Source organism: Podarcis cretensis, assembly GCF_951804945.1.
Source record: "Podarcis cretensis genome assembly, chromosome: 16".
Taxonomy (NCBI): Eukaryota; Metazoa; Chordata; class Lepidosauria; order Squamata; family Lacertidae; genus Podarcis; species Podarcis cretensis.
This window is the reverse complement of record NC_137186.1, coordinates 15,734,621-15,754,450: the sequence shown is the minus strand read 5'-3', so window position 1 is coordinate 15,754,450 and position 19,830 is coordinate 15,734,621. Positions and strand designations below refer to the sequence as shown.

Below are 19,830 nucleotides of genomic sequence, written 5' to 3'. Positions count from 1 at the left end.
ACTTAGGAATTAGTAATGAATGTCCACCGTGGGGAGCTGGATGCTGACGGCTTGGCAGTTTTTATGCATCTGTGTTCCCTGGTAGGGAGGATGGTGGCAGAGGTCCCGAGTGGCACTGCCCAACCCCCTCTGGGTCCTGAGATATGCCCAACCCTGCCCACTGCTGGTGCCAGCTTTGATATTAAAAAAAATGTTTTAAAGTGGCTACCCAGTTAAACTGCGTGCCCTTTTAATCTCTAAACAGGTTTCCTTTGGTTCTGCTGATTAATTGACTCAAATTTACAGCTCTGGAAATTAAGGTCTTGCCCCTACACCGCAAGCTTCAATCCCTTGCCTTCCCCCTTCAATCTTGCAGGTTTGTTGAGACAGCTTAGATTTTTCTGTTCACAGACCTTGACCACCTTTGCAGGACTACAGGTCAGCAAAGTTTGTGATGTTGTCATGACCATCACCTGTTTGACCAGCCCCTGCACGCAACAGAGCAGGTGGGAGCCCTGATCCCTCAAACTGTGCATGGAGGTGGCATGCCTTCACAGAGAAATGACAAAAAAGGACACCAAATGACATCTCTGTTTCCCCTGGGTCACTTTTGTGAGTACCAGGCACTGGCCCCAGGTACTTGAACTCCCTGCCTTCATCGTGGGGCTAGGAACTTGCTGCTTTTTTGTTTAAAACAAAAGCCAGAAACCCATGGGCGTCTTTGAACCTACTACAAAAAAAGGCTCTGCTCATCTGTCTTGCTCAGCAATGCACAACTTGTACTATAGAGCGGTCATTCAGTACCTTGCGGAGAGTAAAGACCCAGCTAAGGTCATTGATGGCAGGGGAGATGTGCTTTCTGAGCGTGCACAGAAAAACTGCATTGGAAAAAAGGAATTTGAGAAGGAAGTGCTGAAAAGGTTTTCAGCAAATCCAAGAAAACTTCTTCTAGTTTAATTAAACAAACAAACAAAAAGATGAAAAAAGGCATGTTCTTTGTAATTTTCCAAAATATACTTGACAACGACATGAAAGCTACTCCCTGATGTTAATTTTTTTATTTAGCTTCCCAGTTTTCAAATGACTAAATATTTTTACAGATATTTTTCTGAGCACTTGGGGTGAAAATAAAGTAATTTAAAACAACTGTTGTTGTGATGTTTCATTCCGAATCTGCTAGACAAAACCAGAGAGGGTGATGACAGGTGGGTGTCCTGACCCCCTAACATAAATGCTGGCTATGCCCATGCAAGAACATCTGGAATTTTGCACCCCAAATGCCGGTTTCTGCATCGTTTTGCCACAAGCAAAAAGGCTCGGCCTGATCTTCTGCCTGTGCCCAGAGAGAGATGTGCTGCAATTGATTTCTTTGTTTTATTTGGTCCATTCATGTCAATTTCTGACGCTCCCTCGTCCCTCCTCCCTCCCTCCAGAGGATGCTCAAGGCATGGCGATTCCCAGCAGATGGCCAGCCCCCATCTTAGCACAGTCCAGGTTCCTGGGGCATCTCCTGGCCCACCTTCTGCAGCAAAACCTGCTCATGGTCCTTGGTAGGGAGATGTTGCTCTGGCTCCTGTCTGTTAGGGGATAAAAGGGCAAGACATTGTCAGAGCATCTCAAGGCAGCTGCAGACTGCAGGGGCCATAGATTTGGACCAGGATCTCCTGCTCCTCCCCACCCCCTCCCTTTAAACTCAATTTTATTTTTGTTTTACTTTGCTTACATGGCAGCTTTCCCTCTGAAAGTCAGCCTTAAGTTGCATCATAAATGAGCAAATGTGAGAAATGGGTCTGCAGCCAGAATCAAATGGGCCGTTTTTGCCCCTTTTCATGCCGCTTCCGGGTATGTGGCGATGTGTGCTGTCATTGTCACGCATGCCTTGACCGTGCATAAATGGGGAGTTGCCTGTATCAGTTTGCATTTCTTAGTGCAGAAAGTATTGATCTGATGCGTGGAGATCTTTCCTATTCTGATTAATACAAGAGGATTCTAGAAGCTACTAGAAGCTTCTCTGTGTGAGAGAAACAGGCAGAAGGGTCATGATTGTTTGGGTTATACCTTCTGGGAAGCTGGTTTGAACTGGTTCTCTTATCTCTTTCAATTAAGGTCATGCTGACTATAAATACAGGCCAGAAGGAGCCTGGGTTTTACTTTATCTTTCTGTCTCTCTTCCTTCTGGTGTGGTGTTCTGTACATAGTGTGCTTAGTGTTAAGTTTCAGTTGTGTTATAAGTTTTTGTAAGTGCTGCAACTGAGTTTCTTATGGACAGTGCCAATCCTGAATGTACTGGATTAGTGACCGTTACACTGCCTTCAGTAGCAGTACAGCTCTGCTGGATGAAATACAATTGCCTCTGGTCTATTTTTTGGAATCTCTGCAACTTGTGAAGGTTTTCCTCCACACATATGACAACCTGTGCATGGCATGGTTTACTCCCTTCTGTAAGTCGCTTGGAGGCGTATAAAGAAATTTCTTTAACAAAATTCAAATGTATTAGGAAATGTCCACTTTGGAATAAAGTATATATTTAGAAATGCATAAAATTTTGTGAGGAAACACACTCAAAAGCATGCATTTCTAAATACAAATTGTGCTTTTCATTATTATTTTTTTAAACGGTGGAGAAATGTGAAGATGGGATGTGCTGTGGACTCATGAATGGAGACTTGTGAAAGTTTCCTGACCCCCTGGCCATGCCTTTCCAGGAGGCCACAAACAGGGACTCACCCACTCTCAACTTCTTCGATGGTATCTGAGAGCGGCCTGTTGCGTGTCTCTGGCAGGAAGAAAGCAGCAATCCCAGACAGAATTGGGGCTGTCCCGTATATGAGAGGTGGGAGGTATGGAAAATATTCCCCGGTCATTTTTACCATCGGCGCCACTATGCCCCCCACACGAGCCAGGGTGCTTCCTAGCCCCATCCCGGTCTGTCTGCAAGTGTAGAAAACAACCTTTAAAGGAGAAACCATAAAATGGTAAAAAACAAAAGGTTGGTTTATCTTGGTTCTTTAAACAAGTAAACAAATCAGAAAAAGGGAACCAAGATCTGGGTGTCTTTTTTTTGGGGGGGGGGATATTTTTTGTGGGACTTGATTATTCAGAGAAGCTGCTTTGGGGACTGAGCCACAAGTTGCTTGGCACTGCTTTGGGCTGAATGTCTGAACAGGCACCAATGAGCATTAAAGGCTATAATTTAGCAGCAGAACATCTGCTTTGTATGCCAAAGGTCTCAGATTCAATCCTTGACATCTCCAAGGAGGGTTAGGAAAGAGAGAGAGACCCCTACCTGAAACCCTAGAGCAGCTTTTCTCAACCTGTGGGTCCCCTGCATAGCTGTCAACTTTTCCCTTTTCTTGTGAGGAATCCTATTAGGAATAAGGGAATTTCCCTTTAAAAAGGGGAAAAGTTAACAGCTGTGATCCCCAGATGTTGTTGAACTACAGCTCCCATCACCCCTAGCTAGCAAAGCCAGGGCTCAAGGGATGATGGGAGTTGTAGTCCAACAACATCTGGGGACCCACTGGTTGAGAACCGCTGCTCTAGAGAGATATTTCTGGTCAGCATAAGGTGATACTGAGCTAGCTGGACCAATAGGCAGCGGCGTAGCATGGGGGGCACAGGGGCGGTTGCCCCAGACACAAAATTGTTAGGGGTGTAAAATGTCAACACCCAGTGCTGCCTCAATACAGCTGCATGCTGCCATTGCTGGGCTTTGTTGAAAACAGCTTCTCCATGCAAACCAGGAAGTGACCTCTCCAGACAATGGAGCAACTCTTCTTTTCTTTTCTTGGCAGTTATGATCCCCTGGGTGATGTGGATCGCAAGCATAGTTCGTCTGTTTCCCTCCCTTCCATCCACCCCTTTGGTGTGGCCCTGATCTCTGGCAACCCACGCTACACCACTGCCAATAAGTCGTGCCATTTTAGGAGGGGTGAAGCTTAATTTTTGCAAATTTCTTCAGTGAGGGGCCTTAGAAATATGTTTTTGGGTGTGAAGAAGTCAAATCTGCTATGATTTTTGTGGTTGGACATTTAGTCCCTAAGACAGCCTCCTGTGCTCCTAAGTTATATGAGACAGCATTAAGTGAATGTTTGTGGTCTTTGATATCTCTGATCTCTCTTTCTCATATGCAAATAGGCACCTTTGTCATGGGGCACCCAAGTAACAAGCATATTCTTAATGAACTTTGCTACTGCCCAGGCAATTATTTCTGCATGTTGGGAATGGCTTTGTGTTGCTAAATCAGGAGCCTGGATTCAGCACTGGTACTTGGTGAAAGCTGCGTGTTCAGATGATAAAAGAGATATCATACTCTAGCGATGAGAAGCCCACTGGCTCCAGTTTTTCTCAAATGTTGCTAGTTGTTCCATATAATCTAAAGGGGAGGTGACAGTCGGAGGCACAAACTTACCTGATCACGGTTGGGTAGAGCTCGCCTGTGTAGAGATAGAGGCAATTAAAGGATGAAGCCAAGCATCCTTTTCCAAGCACTGCCAGGGAGGTCCTCAAGGTGTATAGATCTTGTGTGGAAAAGAGAGTCAGGAGACACATATGGGGTTATGGTAAGTTTTCCATCCCTTACACCTTGGTGGTTATTTTATTTTTCCTAGCTACCAACAAGTCCAGGGAACTGCGGGAGGATCTGCAGCTAAATCACAGAAAGCGTGGTGGCTAGATAGTCACCAACAGGGGACTCTACGATGTCATAGCCTCTAAACATTTGTTGTGGGAAGGAGAACAATAGAAAATGCAATTTATACTTCTTCCTGTCACTACACATTCTTTTTCTACTCTCAGATAATTCTATATTGGTTTGCAGCCTTAGGCTGAGATCCCGGGCTCACTTATCTGGGAATAAGTCCCATTGAATATAGTGGGAAATTTGAATAAACAAGCATAGGACTGCGCTGTGAATTCTGCTGATTTGAAATTATTTCTGAGTTGCTGAAACTCTCTAGATTAATATCCATTCTTTCATTGTATACTGTGTTAGTTTTGTGATGTTAGCCACCCTGAGCCCAGCTCTGGCCAGGGTGGGCGGGGTACAAATAAAGATTTATTTATTATTTATTATTTTTCCTACCTGCAATGTGGGAAGACATTTCTTTGCTGTCCTCCAGAGAGCAATCTCCATTTTGAACTGGACTATTGATATTTTTAACATTTAAGGATTATTGCCTGCCTATTTTTTATCATGGCATCTCTTGAATCCTGGCAAGACTTCAATGTGAGTAAACCTCACATTTTAAGTATTCCAGAAAGCTCTCCCATCTAATTGTTCCCACCAAGGAAGCATCTACCAGAGTCATTCTGATGCATTAACCAACAAGGACCCTAACAAAGGAAAGCTATCCGGTGACTGTAGCAATATAAAAGAAGAGAGAGGATTTACCAACTAAGTGCCAACGGCCGCCAAACCACCTCATGGGACTGATTTTCAGAGCAACGGGTGCAAGTGGTGGCTATGCACAGTGCCAAGCAGCGATGACGTTCACCACTTCTGCTTGACATCAGCTTACCTTGGGGCACAAATGTATTGGCCAGGATGGCTAAGCCAGCCAGGATGACAGAAGAGGCCTGTGTGGTTCTCCGTCCGATGTAGCTCATCCCGATGGCGGCCCCCAGCTTGGCCGGGATGTCGATGCAGCCAAATGCCACCTGGATCAGGTAGATGCTGAAGCCAAAGTTCTGGAGGTCCATGACGAGGCCGTAGTAAGCGAAACTAGTGGCAAACCTGGAAATGGGGTGTAAAAAGGAGATGGCACAGAAAGAAAGGCAAGGGATGTGCAGGTTCTGATTGTGGTGGGTAGCTGTGTCATAGGACTAAAGCAACTGTTCTGGAGCGGGGGTGGGAGGAGGAGGAGATCATTTGTTTTGGTTTTAGACAATGTACACTTATGTCACAGTGGATATGAAACTGGAGAGAAAGTTTTGATATAAAATGCAGTAGAAAAAGGGGTTGAACAAAAACACTCTGGAGGTGGGGGTGGGAAGTCAATATATGAAACAGCGTAACTATTCAATTTGAAAACTTTTTTGGGGGGGAATTGGAAATTAAATAAAAAAATTATATTGGAAAAAGGAAACTGGAGAGAAAGTGTGTGACAGCCATAGCTTAGTAAGCAGTTGGGTTAAAAATAATGTACTACTACTACTACTGTGGGGACACGGGTGGCGCTGTGGGTTAAACCACAGAGCCTAGGACTTGCCGATCAGAAGGTCGGCGGTTTGAATCCCCGTGATGGGGTGAGCTCCCATTGCTCTGTCCCTGCTCCTGCCAACCTAGCAGTTCGAAAGCATGTTTCCGTGCGCTGCTCTGGTTCGCCATAAGCGGCTTTGTCATGCTGGCCACATGACTCGGAAGCTGTCTGTGGACAAACACCGGCTCCCTCGGCCAGTAAAGCGAGATGAGCACCGCAACCCCAGAGTCGGTCAGGGGTCCCTTTACCTTTAAAGCATTGCAGTCCTAAAATTTAGTAATTAGGAATTCAACCTCTTGATGATTTTAGTGTTGCATTTTGAAAAGAATCTTAAAACCAAGTTTCTAGCCCTGGTGAGAGTATTTGAATTTTAGGAGCGGAGGGATGAAAAGTAACGGTCAAAGCATACCAGACACTGGAAATACAACAGGAGATCCGGCGCATGGTGGGTGTACGAACTAAGCTGACGGCTGTGTAGGATGATCGTGTCAGAGACAATTCTTTCTGCATGCTAGCTTTTAAGACCTACAGGAAGAAAAGGAGAACAAATGGTTGGTCTTACTCGTGACTGATGCAGAAGCTTTCCTGGACTGCCCCGATTTAAGGAAAGAATGAAGGCAAAGGCTGGCAGAGGCACTGGCAGCAGAGCCTAAAGGACCTCAGGAAGTCTGCCATTGGCCTTGGGTGACTGACAGCCTTCACCAGTCCTATCTCTTGAGTCACCAAACCCGCTTGGCATTGCCCGTGTGTCACATAGTGCAATACTCCCTAAGTAGTGGCTTGTAACCGCCAAACTCCAGGAGTACAGGGGATGATTCCCGTTTGCAAAGGTGGATAATGTTGGGCTCACAGTTTTTTAAAACTCCAGTAAATACACATGTACTCAGCTGAAAAGGAGAGAAAGATAGAGTTTAGAACATGCCCAGAAATCCTGTGCTGGAGGCGTTTAAGTAGAATGTTGCCTATCTGTTAGGGTTGTTGCAAAGCTTCGGGTGGGGGGCGGGCAGGAATGGGTGGACCACTTTGAGCAGTGGGCCAAGCTGTGCACCCATCTGTCACCTGGCATTGTATGATATCAGGTTCCCACCTTGAACTGCAAAGGAACGCTCCTTCCCTTTTTAAATTGGCACCTTTCCTTGCTCAATTTAAGCTTCAGTTGCAAAGGAATGCTCCATTGCCTTTGCAGCATGCATTTGGTGCTATTTGAAACAGTTGCTTTACCTGTCCTGTGCATGACATCATGCGATGTCAGGTGATGGACAGGTGAGTTTGTAAGCTCAGTGGCAGATGCCCTGCATGCAAAATGTCCCAGGTTCCTTCCCTGGCATTTCCTTCCCAGAGCCAGTGGGGTGTAGTGGTTAAGAGCGGTAGTCTCGTAATCTGGGGAACCGGGTTCGCGTCTCCGTTCCTCCACATGCAGCTGCTGGGTGACCTTGGGCCAGTCACGCTTCTCTGAAGTCTCTCAGCCCCACTCACCTCACAGAGTGTTTGTTGTGGGGGAGGAAGGGAAAGGAGAATGTTAGCCGCTTTGAGACTCCTTCGGGTAGTGATAAAGTGGGATATCAAATCCAAATCCAAAAATCCAAATCCAGGAAGGACTGTGAGAGACCTCATCTCTGAAACCCTGGAGGGAGGCTGCCAGTCAGTGTAGACAATATTGGCCTAGCTGGACCACTGAGCGTTTTCTATTGTTCATTTAATTTCTTTCTGGTTCTAACTTGCTTTTATTTGTTGTATTTCATTTTGTCAAGTCACTTTGAGACTTTATCTCTTGTATAAAGTGACCAATAGATGTGATATATAAATAATGCTGATACTAATGTTGGCAATGATGTATTTTCGTACGGTGTGTCGTCCCCGTCCCCCAATATGTTAATACAGTCATACCTTGGAAGTCAAATGGAATCCGTTCCGGAAGTCCATTCGACTTTCAAAACGTTTGGAAACCAAAGCGTGGCTTCTGATTGGCTTCCAAAAGTTCCTGCAGCCAATTGGAAGACCTGTCAGACTTTCGGCTTCCAAAAGAACATTCGAAAACCGGAACACTCACTTCTGGATTTTGATCGTTCGGGGGCCGATTTGTTCTGGAGCCAAGGTGTTTGAGATCCAAGGTACAGCTGTATTGTGTTTCTGCTAAAGGTGCCCTCCAAATTGAGTCACATTCGAATATTTCAAAATTCAAAGATTCACATTAAAAAACGACAACAAATCCAGCCAACATAACAGACACGGATTCACAGAATGTGCTCATCCCTTGCTTGTGAATTTGGTTGCATCAGCAACCTCAGTTTGTCTTTGTACCTCTGTGCTGAGTTTCTCTCCCTCTTCCATTTTCCTGTTGATCTGCGCTACCCTCTTAAGAACTTTCACAGCCTGTTCCAGTCGGTTCGAGAGTATTAACCACCGTGCGGATTCTGCAAACCACCTAGGCAGGGTTTTAAAAAAACAGTCAAATCTCAAACTGTTGGAGACACAATCACAGTAGGACCAGTACCCCTGGGCAACTTCTGCTTTCTGCCTTAAGCATATCCAGCGCCGTGGTGCAAATATCTCTCTGGTGCCCCCCCCCCCCCCCCGTTTCCCAGAGTTGTTGACCTTTCTTAAGGAGGGGAGGGACTTTGGTCTGGCTCGTTTACATCGTGTGGTCCAATGCGTGCTTGGCGCTGCATGTAGGTAAGAGGCACCCGGATCGCAGCCCAGATGCCCTCCCGCGAATGAGCCATTTGGCCAAATGCTCGCATAGCAGCAATTCATGGCAAAAAGTCATAGGAGCTGTTGGGTGAGACCCTGGCTGCTCTCTAGGGTTTAAGGGTTTAATTAAGGGTGTTTTCTGCAAAGGGATGATGTGTGCTCACCAGGAGTAGACAAAGAAGGCAAGAAAGGGCACTGAAACAGCAAACTGGAGCCATCGCCAGTCTGGGAGGGCGTAGGCCAGTCCAGGAAGGATGATTTGCCCGGTGGTTGCAGAATATCCCACCACAGTCCCAGCAATCGTGCGCACTTTGGTTGGTACCCACTCGAGGACTAAAGGAAACACAGAGAGAGCAAAGATCAGTCAATCATTATATAGCAACAGGGGCTGCATCTACACAGCTATAAAAAAACACCCTGAAAATGATCTGGAAAAAACGTTTTACAGCTCACAATGTAAAAATTCATTCAGTTCTAACTTCAGCTCTGCAGCGCCCTCTGGTGTCACAGTGTTACAACACACATATATATTCCACTGGGATCCATACATCTCAGTGCTGTCTACACTGAGTGGCAGAGTCTGCCCAGGGTTTCAGACAGGGAGCCTCTCCCACCTCTATCTGGAGATGCCATTGGCGAATGAACCTGGGGCCTTCTGCAGAGATGCTCTGCTATGGAGCTATGGTCCTTTTCATAAAAATAAAGTAAGATTCTAGTCTTTGTGTTTCTGGATAAAGGGCTGATCTAACTAGGAAGATAGGAATCATAGAATTATATGATTATTCTTTGCAGAAGTGCATTTTTATTAAAGTAGGGGTGCAGCAAGGGTTGCCAGCTCTCTTCCTGCCCTCTGCTCCCCTGCTTTTAACAGTGACTGGTTCTGCAGATATTACAAGCCGAGAATACTGCTTTTTCTTCATCCCATAGAAAACCTCCTCTGCTCCCTTCTGCACCTTATCAAGCTGCTGTTAAGGAGCAGAAGAGCAGGCCAGGTTGTGTGTTTTTCCGGTCAGTTGGCAAATCTAGCACAGAGCAGATCAAATGAGATATTGTTTTGCATTAATTATTCCCATATGACCAAACAAGCCTGGCATTTCTCTCCCCCCACAATCCGTCTCCAATGTTTCCACATCATGTAACCCACCCACCCTCTGCGCCTCTCCTCTCTGCGTGTGATAAAGCAAATGAGAGCCAGGTATGCCAAACCAGGGGGATAAATATTTGTACAGCTCAGCAACATGCTGAGGGCAAAACACAGCTAATGGAGTCAGGAATGCAAGAAAATGCAAACATGAAAACACTCTTCCACATGCCACCATGCAAATGCAAGTTCTCCCCTACACCTCCCGCAGCTGCTTGGCAGGCAGAAATCCAGCAGGTCTAGCTTCAGCCACTGCTCCATTTCCACACTGGAGTAAAAGCTGCACCCGTCACATAGCGACCTGTCTTGCAGGTGTTAAAGGCAACAGCCTCTAAGTCTGTGAGCGGAAATGTTTGGAATTACAGAGCAAGGGGCAGTGTGATTCAGTGGGTAGAGACAACCATGAGGCTCAATGGGTGAACCTGATACAGTCTCCCCTCTCTCTAACCCTTCGGATTTTTGTGGGGCTGGGGGAAACAGGGAGAAGGATCTTCACATTTGGGCTTAAGGTAGAAATGGAACAATGTTGGGGGGCAGTGTTTTTCCAGGATAGTCATTGCTGAAATTCTTTAACAACTTTTCAAATGGTTAATTCTCTCACAAGAGAGCCAGCAGTGGTTAGACAAGTGTAAAAACAGGACCAGGGAGTTCTGGGTTCAAATCCCCACTCACCACTGAAGCTTACCAGGTGATACCCAGTTAGTTACCATCTCTTAGACTTTTCTCCTTCACAGGGTTGTTGTGAGGATAAAATGGGGAAAACCATGTATACCGATATGGGGAAGGCTCAGAATTGTGGAACCAGCTATGTTCATTGTTTAGCTACTACCCCAAGCCAGGAGCCAGGTACAAAGTAGTATCTCTGTCATGCAGAATAAAGGAACAGGGTGTTTTTTGGAACGCAGGCTAAGTCCAGAACCAAGCTTCCAAGTTGTTTTACATAAAAATCCACTCCTGGTTTTCCTCCAAGCATACTCTTTCAGCAAACTAATTTTGGAGAAAAACACCTGCTGCTCTTTGTTCGAACTGCTGGGAATCAGAACTGCTGGTCGACCCACTGCAAACCACCCAGAGGCCTATTAATCGATCCCAATCTATCTTCTGCCCATCCCTGAACTGTGCACCAACTTGAGCACCTCAGAGGAAAGGCGGGGTGAATCTAAATGGTAGATACTGCAGGGTTTTGATGCTTCGTTCACAACAGGGGGCAGGGGCAGTGCTGAGGGAGCAGTGGTGTAGCGTGGGGGTGCAGGGGGGCGGCCGCACCGGGCGCAACATCTGGGGGGGTGCGCTCGCCGCCTCCGGAGTCGCCAAAGAGCCTCGGGCGCAGGCTGTAGCAGAGCCCCATGTCTCGCGGAACCGACGAGCTGCGCGCGCGTCCGGGCTGAAGGCGTCTGGCAGGGAGCGGCTCTCAGCGCTCGCCGCGGTCCCCACGCGTCAGGGCCGCGGAGGGCGCGCCAGGCAGCCCCTCCTCACAGCCCCGCCGCCGCCGCTGCTGCAGCTGCTGGGCCATGTTGCATTTTCCTCACCTCTCTGCCCTCCTCCTCCTCCGGGCAAGCGGCATCATTTGGGCGGCAGCGCCAGCGGCAACTCACCTCAGATCACTTGACACGGACCCGCCGCGGCCGCCATGGGTACCTTACCGTAAATACCCCAGCCCAGGCAGCAGCAAGAAGCTGGCAGCAGCGGCAGGTTAGGGGTGCTGACAACCCACGCTACGCCGCTGTGAGGGAGAGAAAGAGCAAAGGTGATGGACACCAAAGCTCTATTTATGGGACCGCCTCTCCTGGTCTGCCCCACAGAGGACCTTAAGGTCCATTAATAATCATAGTTTAGAGGTCCCGAGCCCTAAGGAAGTCAGATTATCCTCCGCCTGGGCCTTCTCAGTGATGGCTCTGACCTGGTGGAATGCTCTGTCCCATGAGACCAGGGCCCTGCAGGATTTAACCTCCTTCCACAGGGCCTGTAAAACAGAGCTATTCTGCCTGGCTTTCAATTTGAATTTAGCCTGATCTTTCGTTCCCCTTCCTTCCCTCCCCCTCCCCTTTTTATGAAGATTACCCGCTCTGGGATCCCACAGCTAATTCTCCCCGGCCTCCTTGCTGGCCCAAATAGGATTAATTTAGCCAGCTAGCCCTGGTGATCACCTAATGTTTATTGGATGGATTTTCCCCTAAATTGATTTTAGAACTTTGAATTTATTGTTATTTATGCTTTTATACTGTTTTTTATGCTGTTTTTTGTTGTATTACAATTAAGTGTTTTAAATTTGTTGTTCGCGGCCCTGAGCCTGGTTTTCTAAACTGGGAAGGGCGGGGTATAAATAAAAATTTATTATCATTTATTATTATTTCTCATTGGTGTCTGAATCAAATGAAGCCATTGGCCCAGTGACTGGATTTTAGTGGTGGGATGAGTGAGGGCCAATGAGCTGAGACTGAATGCTTACAAGATGGAAGCCGTGTGGGTGAGTAGTGCCAAGACCAGGAATTAGATAGGAGGCCTGTTCTGGATGGCATTGCGCTACCCTTGAAGGCGCAGCCTCGTAGTCTGGGGGTGGGGTGTGCTCCTGGATTCAACATTGTCACTGGAGGACCAGTGGCTTTGATGGCTAGGAGTCCTAGGACCACCATTCATGAGCTTTGCTGGATTTGCCACCTATGGATGTTCCTGAACAGTCTGGCCACAGTGATAATCTCCAAGATAGACTACTGTAATGCATTCTGTGTGGACCCTCCCTTGAAGACACCCAGAAGCTGCAAATTTTGCAAAATGCAGAAGCTCGATTACTAGCACTTAGAGACATATAACACCAGCTGCAATAACAGCTAGTTTGTCCCAGATTCAAGGTTCTTCCCAAACGCAGCCAGGTGATTCTAAGGAAGTCCGCAGAGTTCCCTGAGTCTCCTTCCTTGTGGCTTGGGTGAGGGTCTAAGCAGGTGTGGGAAACCTTTGGACCTCCAAAGCTGCTGAACTACAACTCCCATCAACCCCTGCAAGTATGGCCAGTGGCTGAGGATGATGGCAGTTTCTCTCAGTTCCTCATGCTTCCACGTTCATGCCCGGTTCTCCACATTTCCACATCAGTTTGTGTGTGTGTTTGTATTTTAAGCCCTCGTGAAAATTCAGCAGCATTTCAGTATGCATTTCTCTTAGCATACACAATTTTGTACACACTTTTGACTGATACACATAGCTTTTAGGGTTCATTGTTGTGCACGTTGGTTGGAGAACTGCACCACAAAATTCGGAAGAGTGCTTGTTTGGAAGGATACTTTGGTTCATGTATTAGATTTTTAAAAAATGAAGATTTGGTAGGTTTTTTCATAATTAAAATAGAAACAAAATTGAATTTCTCCCCTTCTGTAATGGTGACCCATATTCAGTCAGTCTATGATCCAGTGATTAAAGCTAATAGCACAGTGGGCTGGGGAATTTTAAGCCCGGGGCCAAATGTGGCTCTCCAGACCTCTCTATCTTACCCTCAGTCCTCTAGGCCACACCCCCTCTCCAGGCCACACCCCTCACTGTTCCTGCTTTGCACCCTGCTTGAATGTTTTTGCCTGGCTGTATTGTGCCTTTGAACTCTGGTAATACCTCTTTGCTTGCCTGGGTGAAGGATAAAGAGAGAGGTGTTTGTGTGTAGAAACCTCTGGTTTTTGTGTGGCTGGAATGCTGGAATGCAGTCTGTTGTGCAAAGGTAAGAGACTCACCTGTTGCTTCACTGGTCCTCTGGTCCCTACCCCACACTGGCAGGCAGCCCCTGGTAAGTGGCTCATGGAAGAACAAGACCCTCAGTAAGAATAAGGTTGCCTACCTCTGGTGCGGAGGAATCAAATCTACCTAGCTAATGCTGAACACCATAGCCTTAAAATCATGAAACAAGATTGAAAGGGCCCGATCCAACAATGCTGCTGCACTAGTGGAAACCTCTGCAACTGGACTCCCCTCCCCAAATCTGCTCGGGAGGAACAGGAGAACCCCAAGATTGGCAGAACAGGGTCAAGATTGTTCCACCTGGCAAACAGAAATGCTTCCTTTGATGGAACTAGCGCAAAGTTGAATTCCATCCAAAGTGGCCTTAAAGTTGCATTTGAAAACAGAGGGTTGCATTCAATGGAAGTCCTACTCAGAGTTCACCCACTGAAATGAATAGACATGACTAACTTAGGACCATTAATAATAACGTGTCTACTTTGAATAAAGCTTAATTGGCATCAACCCACAAATTTGAACAAAATTCACAAGGTCCACAATCAAATTCTGAAATCTTATGAAATTTCAATTTTGTACCATTCCATCTACCCTGTCCCAGCTAGGGAATACAGTGGTACCTTGGGTTACATATGCTTCAGGTTACAGACTCCGCTAACCCAGAAATAGTACCTCAGGTTAAGAACTTTGCTTCAGGATGAGAACAGAAATCGCGCGGTGGCGGTGCGGCAGCGGCAGGAGGCCCCATTAGCTAAAGTGGTGCTTCAGGTTAAGAACAGTTTCAGGTTAAGAACGGACCTCTGGAATGAATTAAGTACGTAACCAGATGTACCACTGTAGATGAATTTGGCTGTTTCCATTCTGTGTGAGTTTGCATACATGCAATCACTTCCACTCTGGGTTTGTGTGCGTGTTTTAATAAATGCATTTACTTTTTCCTTTTGGAGCATTTCCTGTAAAATGCGCATTGTTTAGAACCAAAAATTCCTTTGGAAAGGTGCATCATTGAATTGATAGATGCTTTCCAGATAGACACCCAAGAGCTTCAAATTTAAGAGCTGCTTAAATTCAGGCTGAACCAGTTTCTCTGCCATCCCTGGGACTCTGAGTTAATGGTGCTCAACAGGCCCCATCAGACTGGGCCTTGCGACTCTTACCTAAGGACATGCAGTTCAGGATAATCCCAGAGTACGACATGCCGACCAGGAAGCGGAAGACGCAGTAGGCTGTGAGATTCGGGGAGAAAGCGGTACACAGTCCTGCAATGGCCATCTGCAGGTAGGACCAGCTTAAAACTGGCTTGCGTCCAAATCTGCAACACAGGACACTGCATGAATATATTGCCATTGCCACAGTACCAACAATCTGAATACTAACAGCAGGACTAGTCCCAGATTCTTTTTTATGGGGGAGGGGCAGAATCTAGCAAGGTGCCTCTCAAGCTGCAGGTTTCCCTGATGCTAGCAACTGATTTGGGAAACGGCCTGTCTACAGCCATACTACCCTGAACACACCCGATCTTGTCTGATCTCGGAAGCTAAGCAGGGTCAGGCCTGGTTAGTACTTGGATGGGAAACGGCCTGCCAGTTTGATTTCCCACAATGCCCCTTTGTGGGAATAGTGCTGCTGAGGCCACTGTTTCGTCAAGCCTAATTGAGACAGCAGTTCACGTTTTCATCTGTCCCCCCCTCCACCTGAGTTGCTTCACCCACCAGCCTGAGTTTCTCCACCCCTGAGCAGATATATTGAACAACCACAGATACCCACCTGTCAGCTAAGCTCCCAAACACGAGAGCGCCCACCAGAACTCCCCCCATGTAAATGGACTGTGCCATCTGCCTCCGAGTCCGCAGGTTACACACCAGATCCCACTGCATGGATGGAATGGAAGAGCGTTAAAATGCAGGCAAAGCAACCCTTTCACACAAGAAGAGGAATCGCAATCCACCTGCATCAGTCGGTTAAATGCTGTAGGTATAACATCCCACCACTTGGGGGAGGTGTGGTTCAGTGTGTCGCCCCCTAGAGGAGAAGCTGGGTGGTGGGAGGTCTAAAGCAGGTCTGGGGAATCTGATGCCATCTATGATATTGTTGAATTCCCAACTCCCATCAGCCCCAGCCAGCATGGTCAGTGGTCAGGGATTATGGGAACTGTAGTCCAGCAATACCTAGAGGGCCTGACAAGCTTCCCACACCTGATCTAAGCTACTACACGACTTTTAGAAGACATCCAATGGCAGCCCTGTATCTGGAGGTTTTTAATGTTTGATGATATGTTTTTATGTGTTGGAAGCCGCCCAGAGTGTGGCTCAGCACACACGCCGCTGCCCATCTGGATGCGGTCCGTGTGAGCGCAAAAGAATGTGATGCGAATATTATCAAATGGAGAGCTAGCAGAGACAGTGCCAATCATCTGGGGGGGGCAGATGGGGCTGATGCTGAGCCCCCCCTCCCAGCAACTGGTCAGCCCTCATAGCGCTGAGATTCTGTTTGAAAGGAGAGAACCTCACACAGAGTTGTGTGCTTGCAGGATTCTGCTGTACAGTGGTACCTCAGGTTAAGTACTTAATTCGTTCCGGAGGTCCGTTCTTAACCTGAAACTGTTCTTAACCTGAAGCACCACTTTAGCTAATGGGGCCTCCTGCTGCTGCCGCGCTGCCGGAGCACAATTTCTGTTCTCATCCTGAAGCAAAGTTCTTAACCCGAGGTACTATTTCTAGGCTAGTGGAGTCTGTAACCTGAAGCGTATGTAACCTGAAGCGTCTGTAACCTGAAGTGTCTGTAACCCGAGGTACCACTGTAGTTGATGATCTCTGGGTCTGCCGCAGGGGGTGCCAACTTGGCACTTGAGGGCACTACAGCACCTCTGAGGTCTTCTCTCTGGAGAAGCCCCCACCCCACCTCTCCGGTGGTGAAGACCACTATCCATTTCTCTGTCAAAAAGCACAGAGAGCTAAAGGAGGAAGTTGAAAGAGTGACGCTTTTTCTCACTTCCGCTTTCAGCTCTATGTGTTTTTCAAAGCTCCGGTCAATTCTACTGGATGGGACTTTTGCCCTGATCCTTTGGAAAAGCGAAGTAGGCAGGTGCTGATTTGGTGGAGCCACCGGGGGGGGGGGAGAGAGCAGTGATAAGAACAACCGATGCTCATGGCACTTGCACAGAAATGTGCCCAAAGGCCTAAAAAGGTTGTCAACCTCTGACCTCCCATGCTTCCCCCTCCTCTGGAATTTTCTGCATGCTATTACCTGATATCACATCCCCTTCCTCTTGCTTGTTGAATTAAGCTGTGAGAAAAATGGTGAACTGAAACACAGGGTTGCTGCTGCTTTAGTACATTTTACCTTTTTGCCACGTTAACCTTTTTTATATATATAAAAAGAATTGCTACATGAAAAACAGGCAGATGGCATGCACAGAAAACACCAGTGTGCATCAAATCAGTTGAAGCATTAACCTTCCTATGCTGTGGCAGTCGATGTGGCTGTTCCCGGCAGCATGAAAGCAAGTGTCCTGCTGAAAGAGAGCGGTCATATACATCTGGCCTAGTACCCTACTTCCAACGCTGGACAGCCAAAGTGCCTATAGAAAGTCCACAAGCCAAACATGCAGGCAATAGCCCTCTTTCGCTGTTATTCCCTGGCCTCTGGTGATCAGAGGTAGACTGCTACTGACCTTGGCAGTTTCACTTTGCTCTTGTAGTTAGCAACTGATGGTGGCAGGATTTCAGTAGCCAAGCAAAAAAAGATATAAAGCATGATGGTGATTGTATTTGCTACCTATACCAAATACGCCCCTCCCTCTTTTAAAAGCAGCCCAGCCCTCAGCCCTCCAATCTTAAGTACAGTTCTCCATATTTCCATGCCAGGTTGCATTTTTTTAAAAAATAGTCCTCCTGAATATTCATCAGCAATTTGGTGCGAATTTCTCCCAATATTATTGATTCACGTATACAAATCTTTCTGTGAAATTTTGCCTAGTAAACACTTTTTTGCAAAACAATGTTCCCTAAGATAACACATTTTTACATGCAATCTTCACAAGTATGTATAATTTTATATGCAACTTACTCCAGTATATATGTATTTGTGTGCAGGCAGCATGTCTGGAGAATTTCAATGTAAAATTCAGAGACACGCGCCTTTGCAAAGATGGCGGCTGTGAATCGGTTTGCACGTTGCTCTGGGACGTGCAAAGTTGGCAGGCTCAATTATAAATACGAACAGAATTGGCTTTCTCCCCCGTGCCTACACTGGGGTCCCTGATTAGGAGCCTGTGAGGGCCAGCTGCTCCTCCATGCCCTTGCCACGCCCTGTCTGCTTGGGGCCAGGCTGATGAGGAACAGGCTTGCAGCCTTGAACCAGGGGAAGAGAGAAGAGAGGTCTGTTCTGAGGTTTGGCACACTCCCCAAAAAGGCCACTAGCCACTTTCAGCGCCCAAATTTTCCTTGCCAGCGCAATGGGCTAGGACATGGATAGGCAAACTAAGTCCCGGGGGCCAGATCTGGCCCAATCGCCTTCTCACGGACGGTCTGGGAATCAACGTGTTTTTACATGAGTAGAATGTGTCCTTTTATTTAAAATGCATCTCTGGGTTATTTGTGGGGCCTACCTGGTGTTTTTACATGAGTAGAATGTGTGCTTTTATTCAAAATGCATCTCTGGGTTTTTTGGGGGCATAGGAATTCGTTCATTCCCCCCTCTTTCTTTTCAAAATATAGTCTGGCCCCCCACAAGGTCTGAGGGACAGTGGACCAGCCCCCTGCTGAAAAAGTTTGCTGACCTCTGGGCTAGGAGATAATTAAATTCTCTCTGCCACGGATCCTGATAATTAGCAGCTAGTTCTAGTGGGAGAAAAAAACCTGCCCATTAAATGCAAAGACACATTCAATGCCATATCCGCCTTGGCCCTCGGATGTCTCCAATTAGCAGAGACTGAGCTGGGGGGGGGGCTGTGGCCCTCAGGACTACAGTCCTCACCAGTCCCAGACATCATGGGGCTGCAGGAGGATGTGGTGCAAGTCATTTATCAAATACTTGCCTTGCAAGCTATGAAACATCACTGCATGTGGAACCCATGTGGAATGCCGTGGCAGCCTGACCCCCACCCGACCTGCCGCCCAGGCCCTCTCACCTCCATGATGATAGTGTTGACAAAAACGCTGTTGTCATAGATCCAACCATCATAGCACGGCTCCGTGTCCACCTGTGTCACATTGTGGCTCTCGTCGGCGCTGGAATTGAGGAGGTGCCAGCGGGGGGTCACAAACCGGCGACACTTCTCTGGTTTCCCGGCCACGTCTCTGGGGATGTAGATCCACAGGAGGTCCTCCTCCGTCCCTGACTTTTGAGTAGTTCTGTTTGCATGGCCAGGGTTGGTGGCGTTGCCGATCAGCCGGATCCGGCAGTGGTGGTCCGGGATGGCGGCGGAGAAGTTCTGTAGCAGGTTGTGGCTGGCGACCAGCAAGACAGGAGTGACCAGCAAGGCCACCTGCAGGACCTGGAAGCGGCCCATGCCCCCGATCTTCTCAAGTATGTCAGCAAACGCCATGGTGGAAGAGGGAGGAACGTTTGGAGGGGGACGACTGAGTGGCTGGGCTCAGGAGCGATCTTTTGTGGCCGGGATCTCCGGAACGCATGCCAGCCCCAGGCAAACCCTTCCCACCCTCGCTGGAAGAAGTTTCCTCTCGCTAATTCAGGGTCAGGATCTTTCTCAAGGCAAAGCTGTGACGGCCCCCATCTTGGCCGCAGCTGAAAACATCGCAGGCCGGCCTGGCGGGGGAAATAAAAAACACATTTCCAGCAACCTGTTTTGTGAACTCAAGTCATCCCTGCAAGACTGTTCCGCACACAGGCTGTAAACTGCATGGGGTGTTTATGAGTCCCTTTTTTTCTCCTGTGTGTGTGTGTGTGTGTGTGTGTGTGTGTGTGTGCCATAGCCTTGAAGGGGGAACCAATGGGGCTAGGTTTCAGAAAAGGGGGGTTGTTCTCTTCTCCATGGGATTATGCAAGCCCTAATCACTTTACTTGGGTCAAAGTTCTAATGAGGCTTTGAAGGATTAGTCCAAAAGGGATAGGAAGGAGGAGAAAATGAAGGCATTCAGTAAA

The 19,830-nt window shown here is 47.5% G+C and overlaps 1 protein-coding gene across 2 annotated transcripts; it reads right to left on the bottom strand.

Annotated features, from left to right (window-relative positions):
• Positions 1–1,082: 1,082 nt before the first annotated feature.
• On the bottom strand, positions 1,083–19,599 carry LOC307205323 (solute carrier family 22 member 6-A-like). Of its 2 annotated transcripts, XM_079957562.1 has the most exons (10): positions 18,857–19,599; positions 15,493–15,596; positions 14,883–15,037; positions 9,035–9,203; positions 8,481–8,604; positions 6,589–6,704; positions 5,499–5,713; positions 4,391–4,499; positions 2,707–2,910; positions 1,083–1,556 (listed from the first exon to the last, which is right to left on the bottom strand). In XM_079957562.1, exons 1-10 carry the CDS (start codon positions 19,271–19,273, stop codon positions 1,460–1,462), a joined length of 1,710 nt encoding a protein of 569 aa, XP_079813688.1. In that variant the 5' UTR covers positions 19,274–19,599; the 3' UTR covers positions 1,083–1,459. The 2 variants fall into 2 exon arrangements, with proteins under 2 accessions (XP_079813688.1, XP_079813689.1); XM_079957563.1 differs by lacking the exon at positions 1,083–1,556 and having other exon boundaries at positions 2,761–2,930; positions 18,857–19,598.
• Between the last annotated feature and the right edge of the window lie 231 nt (positions 19,600–19,830).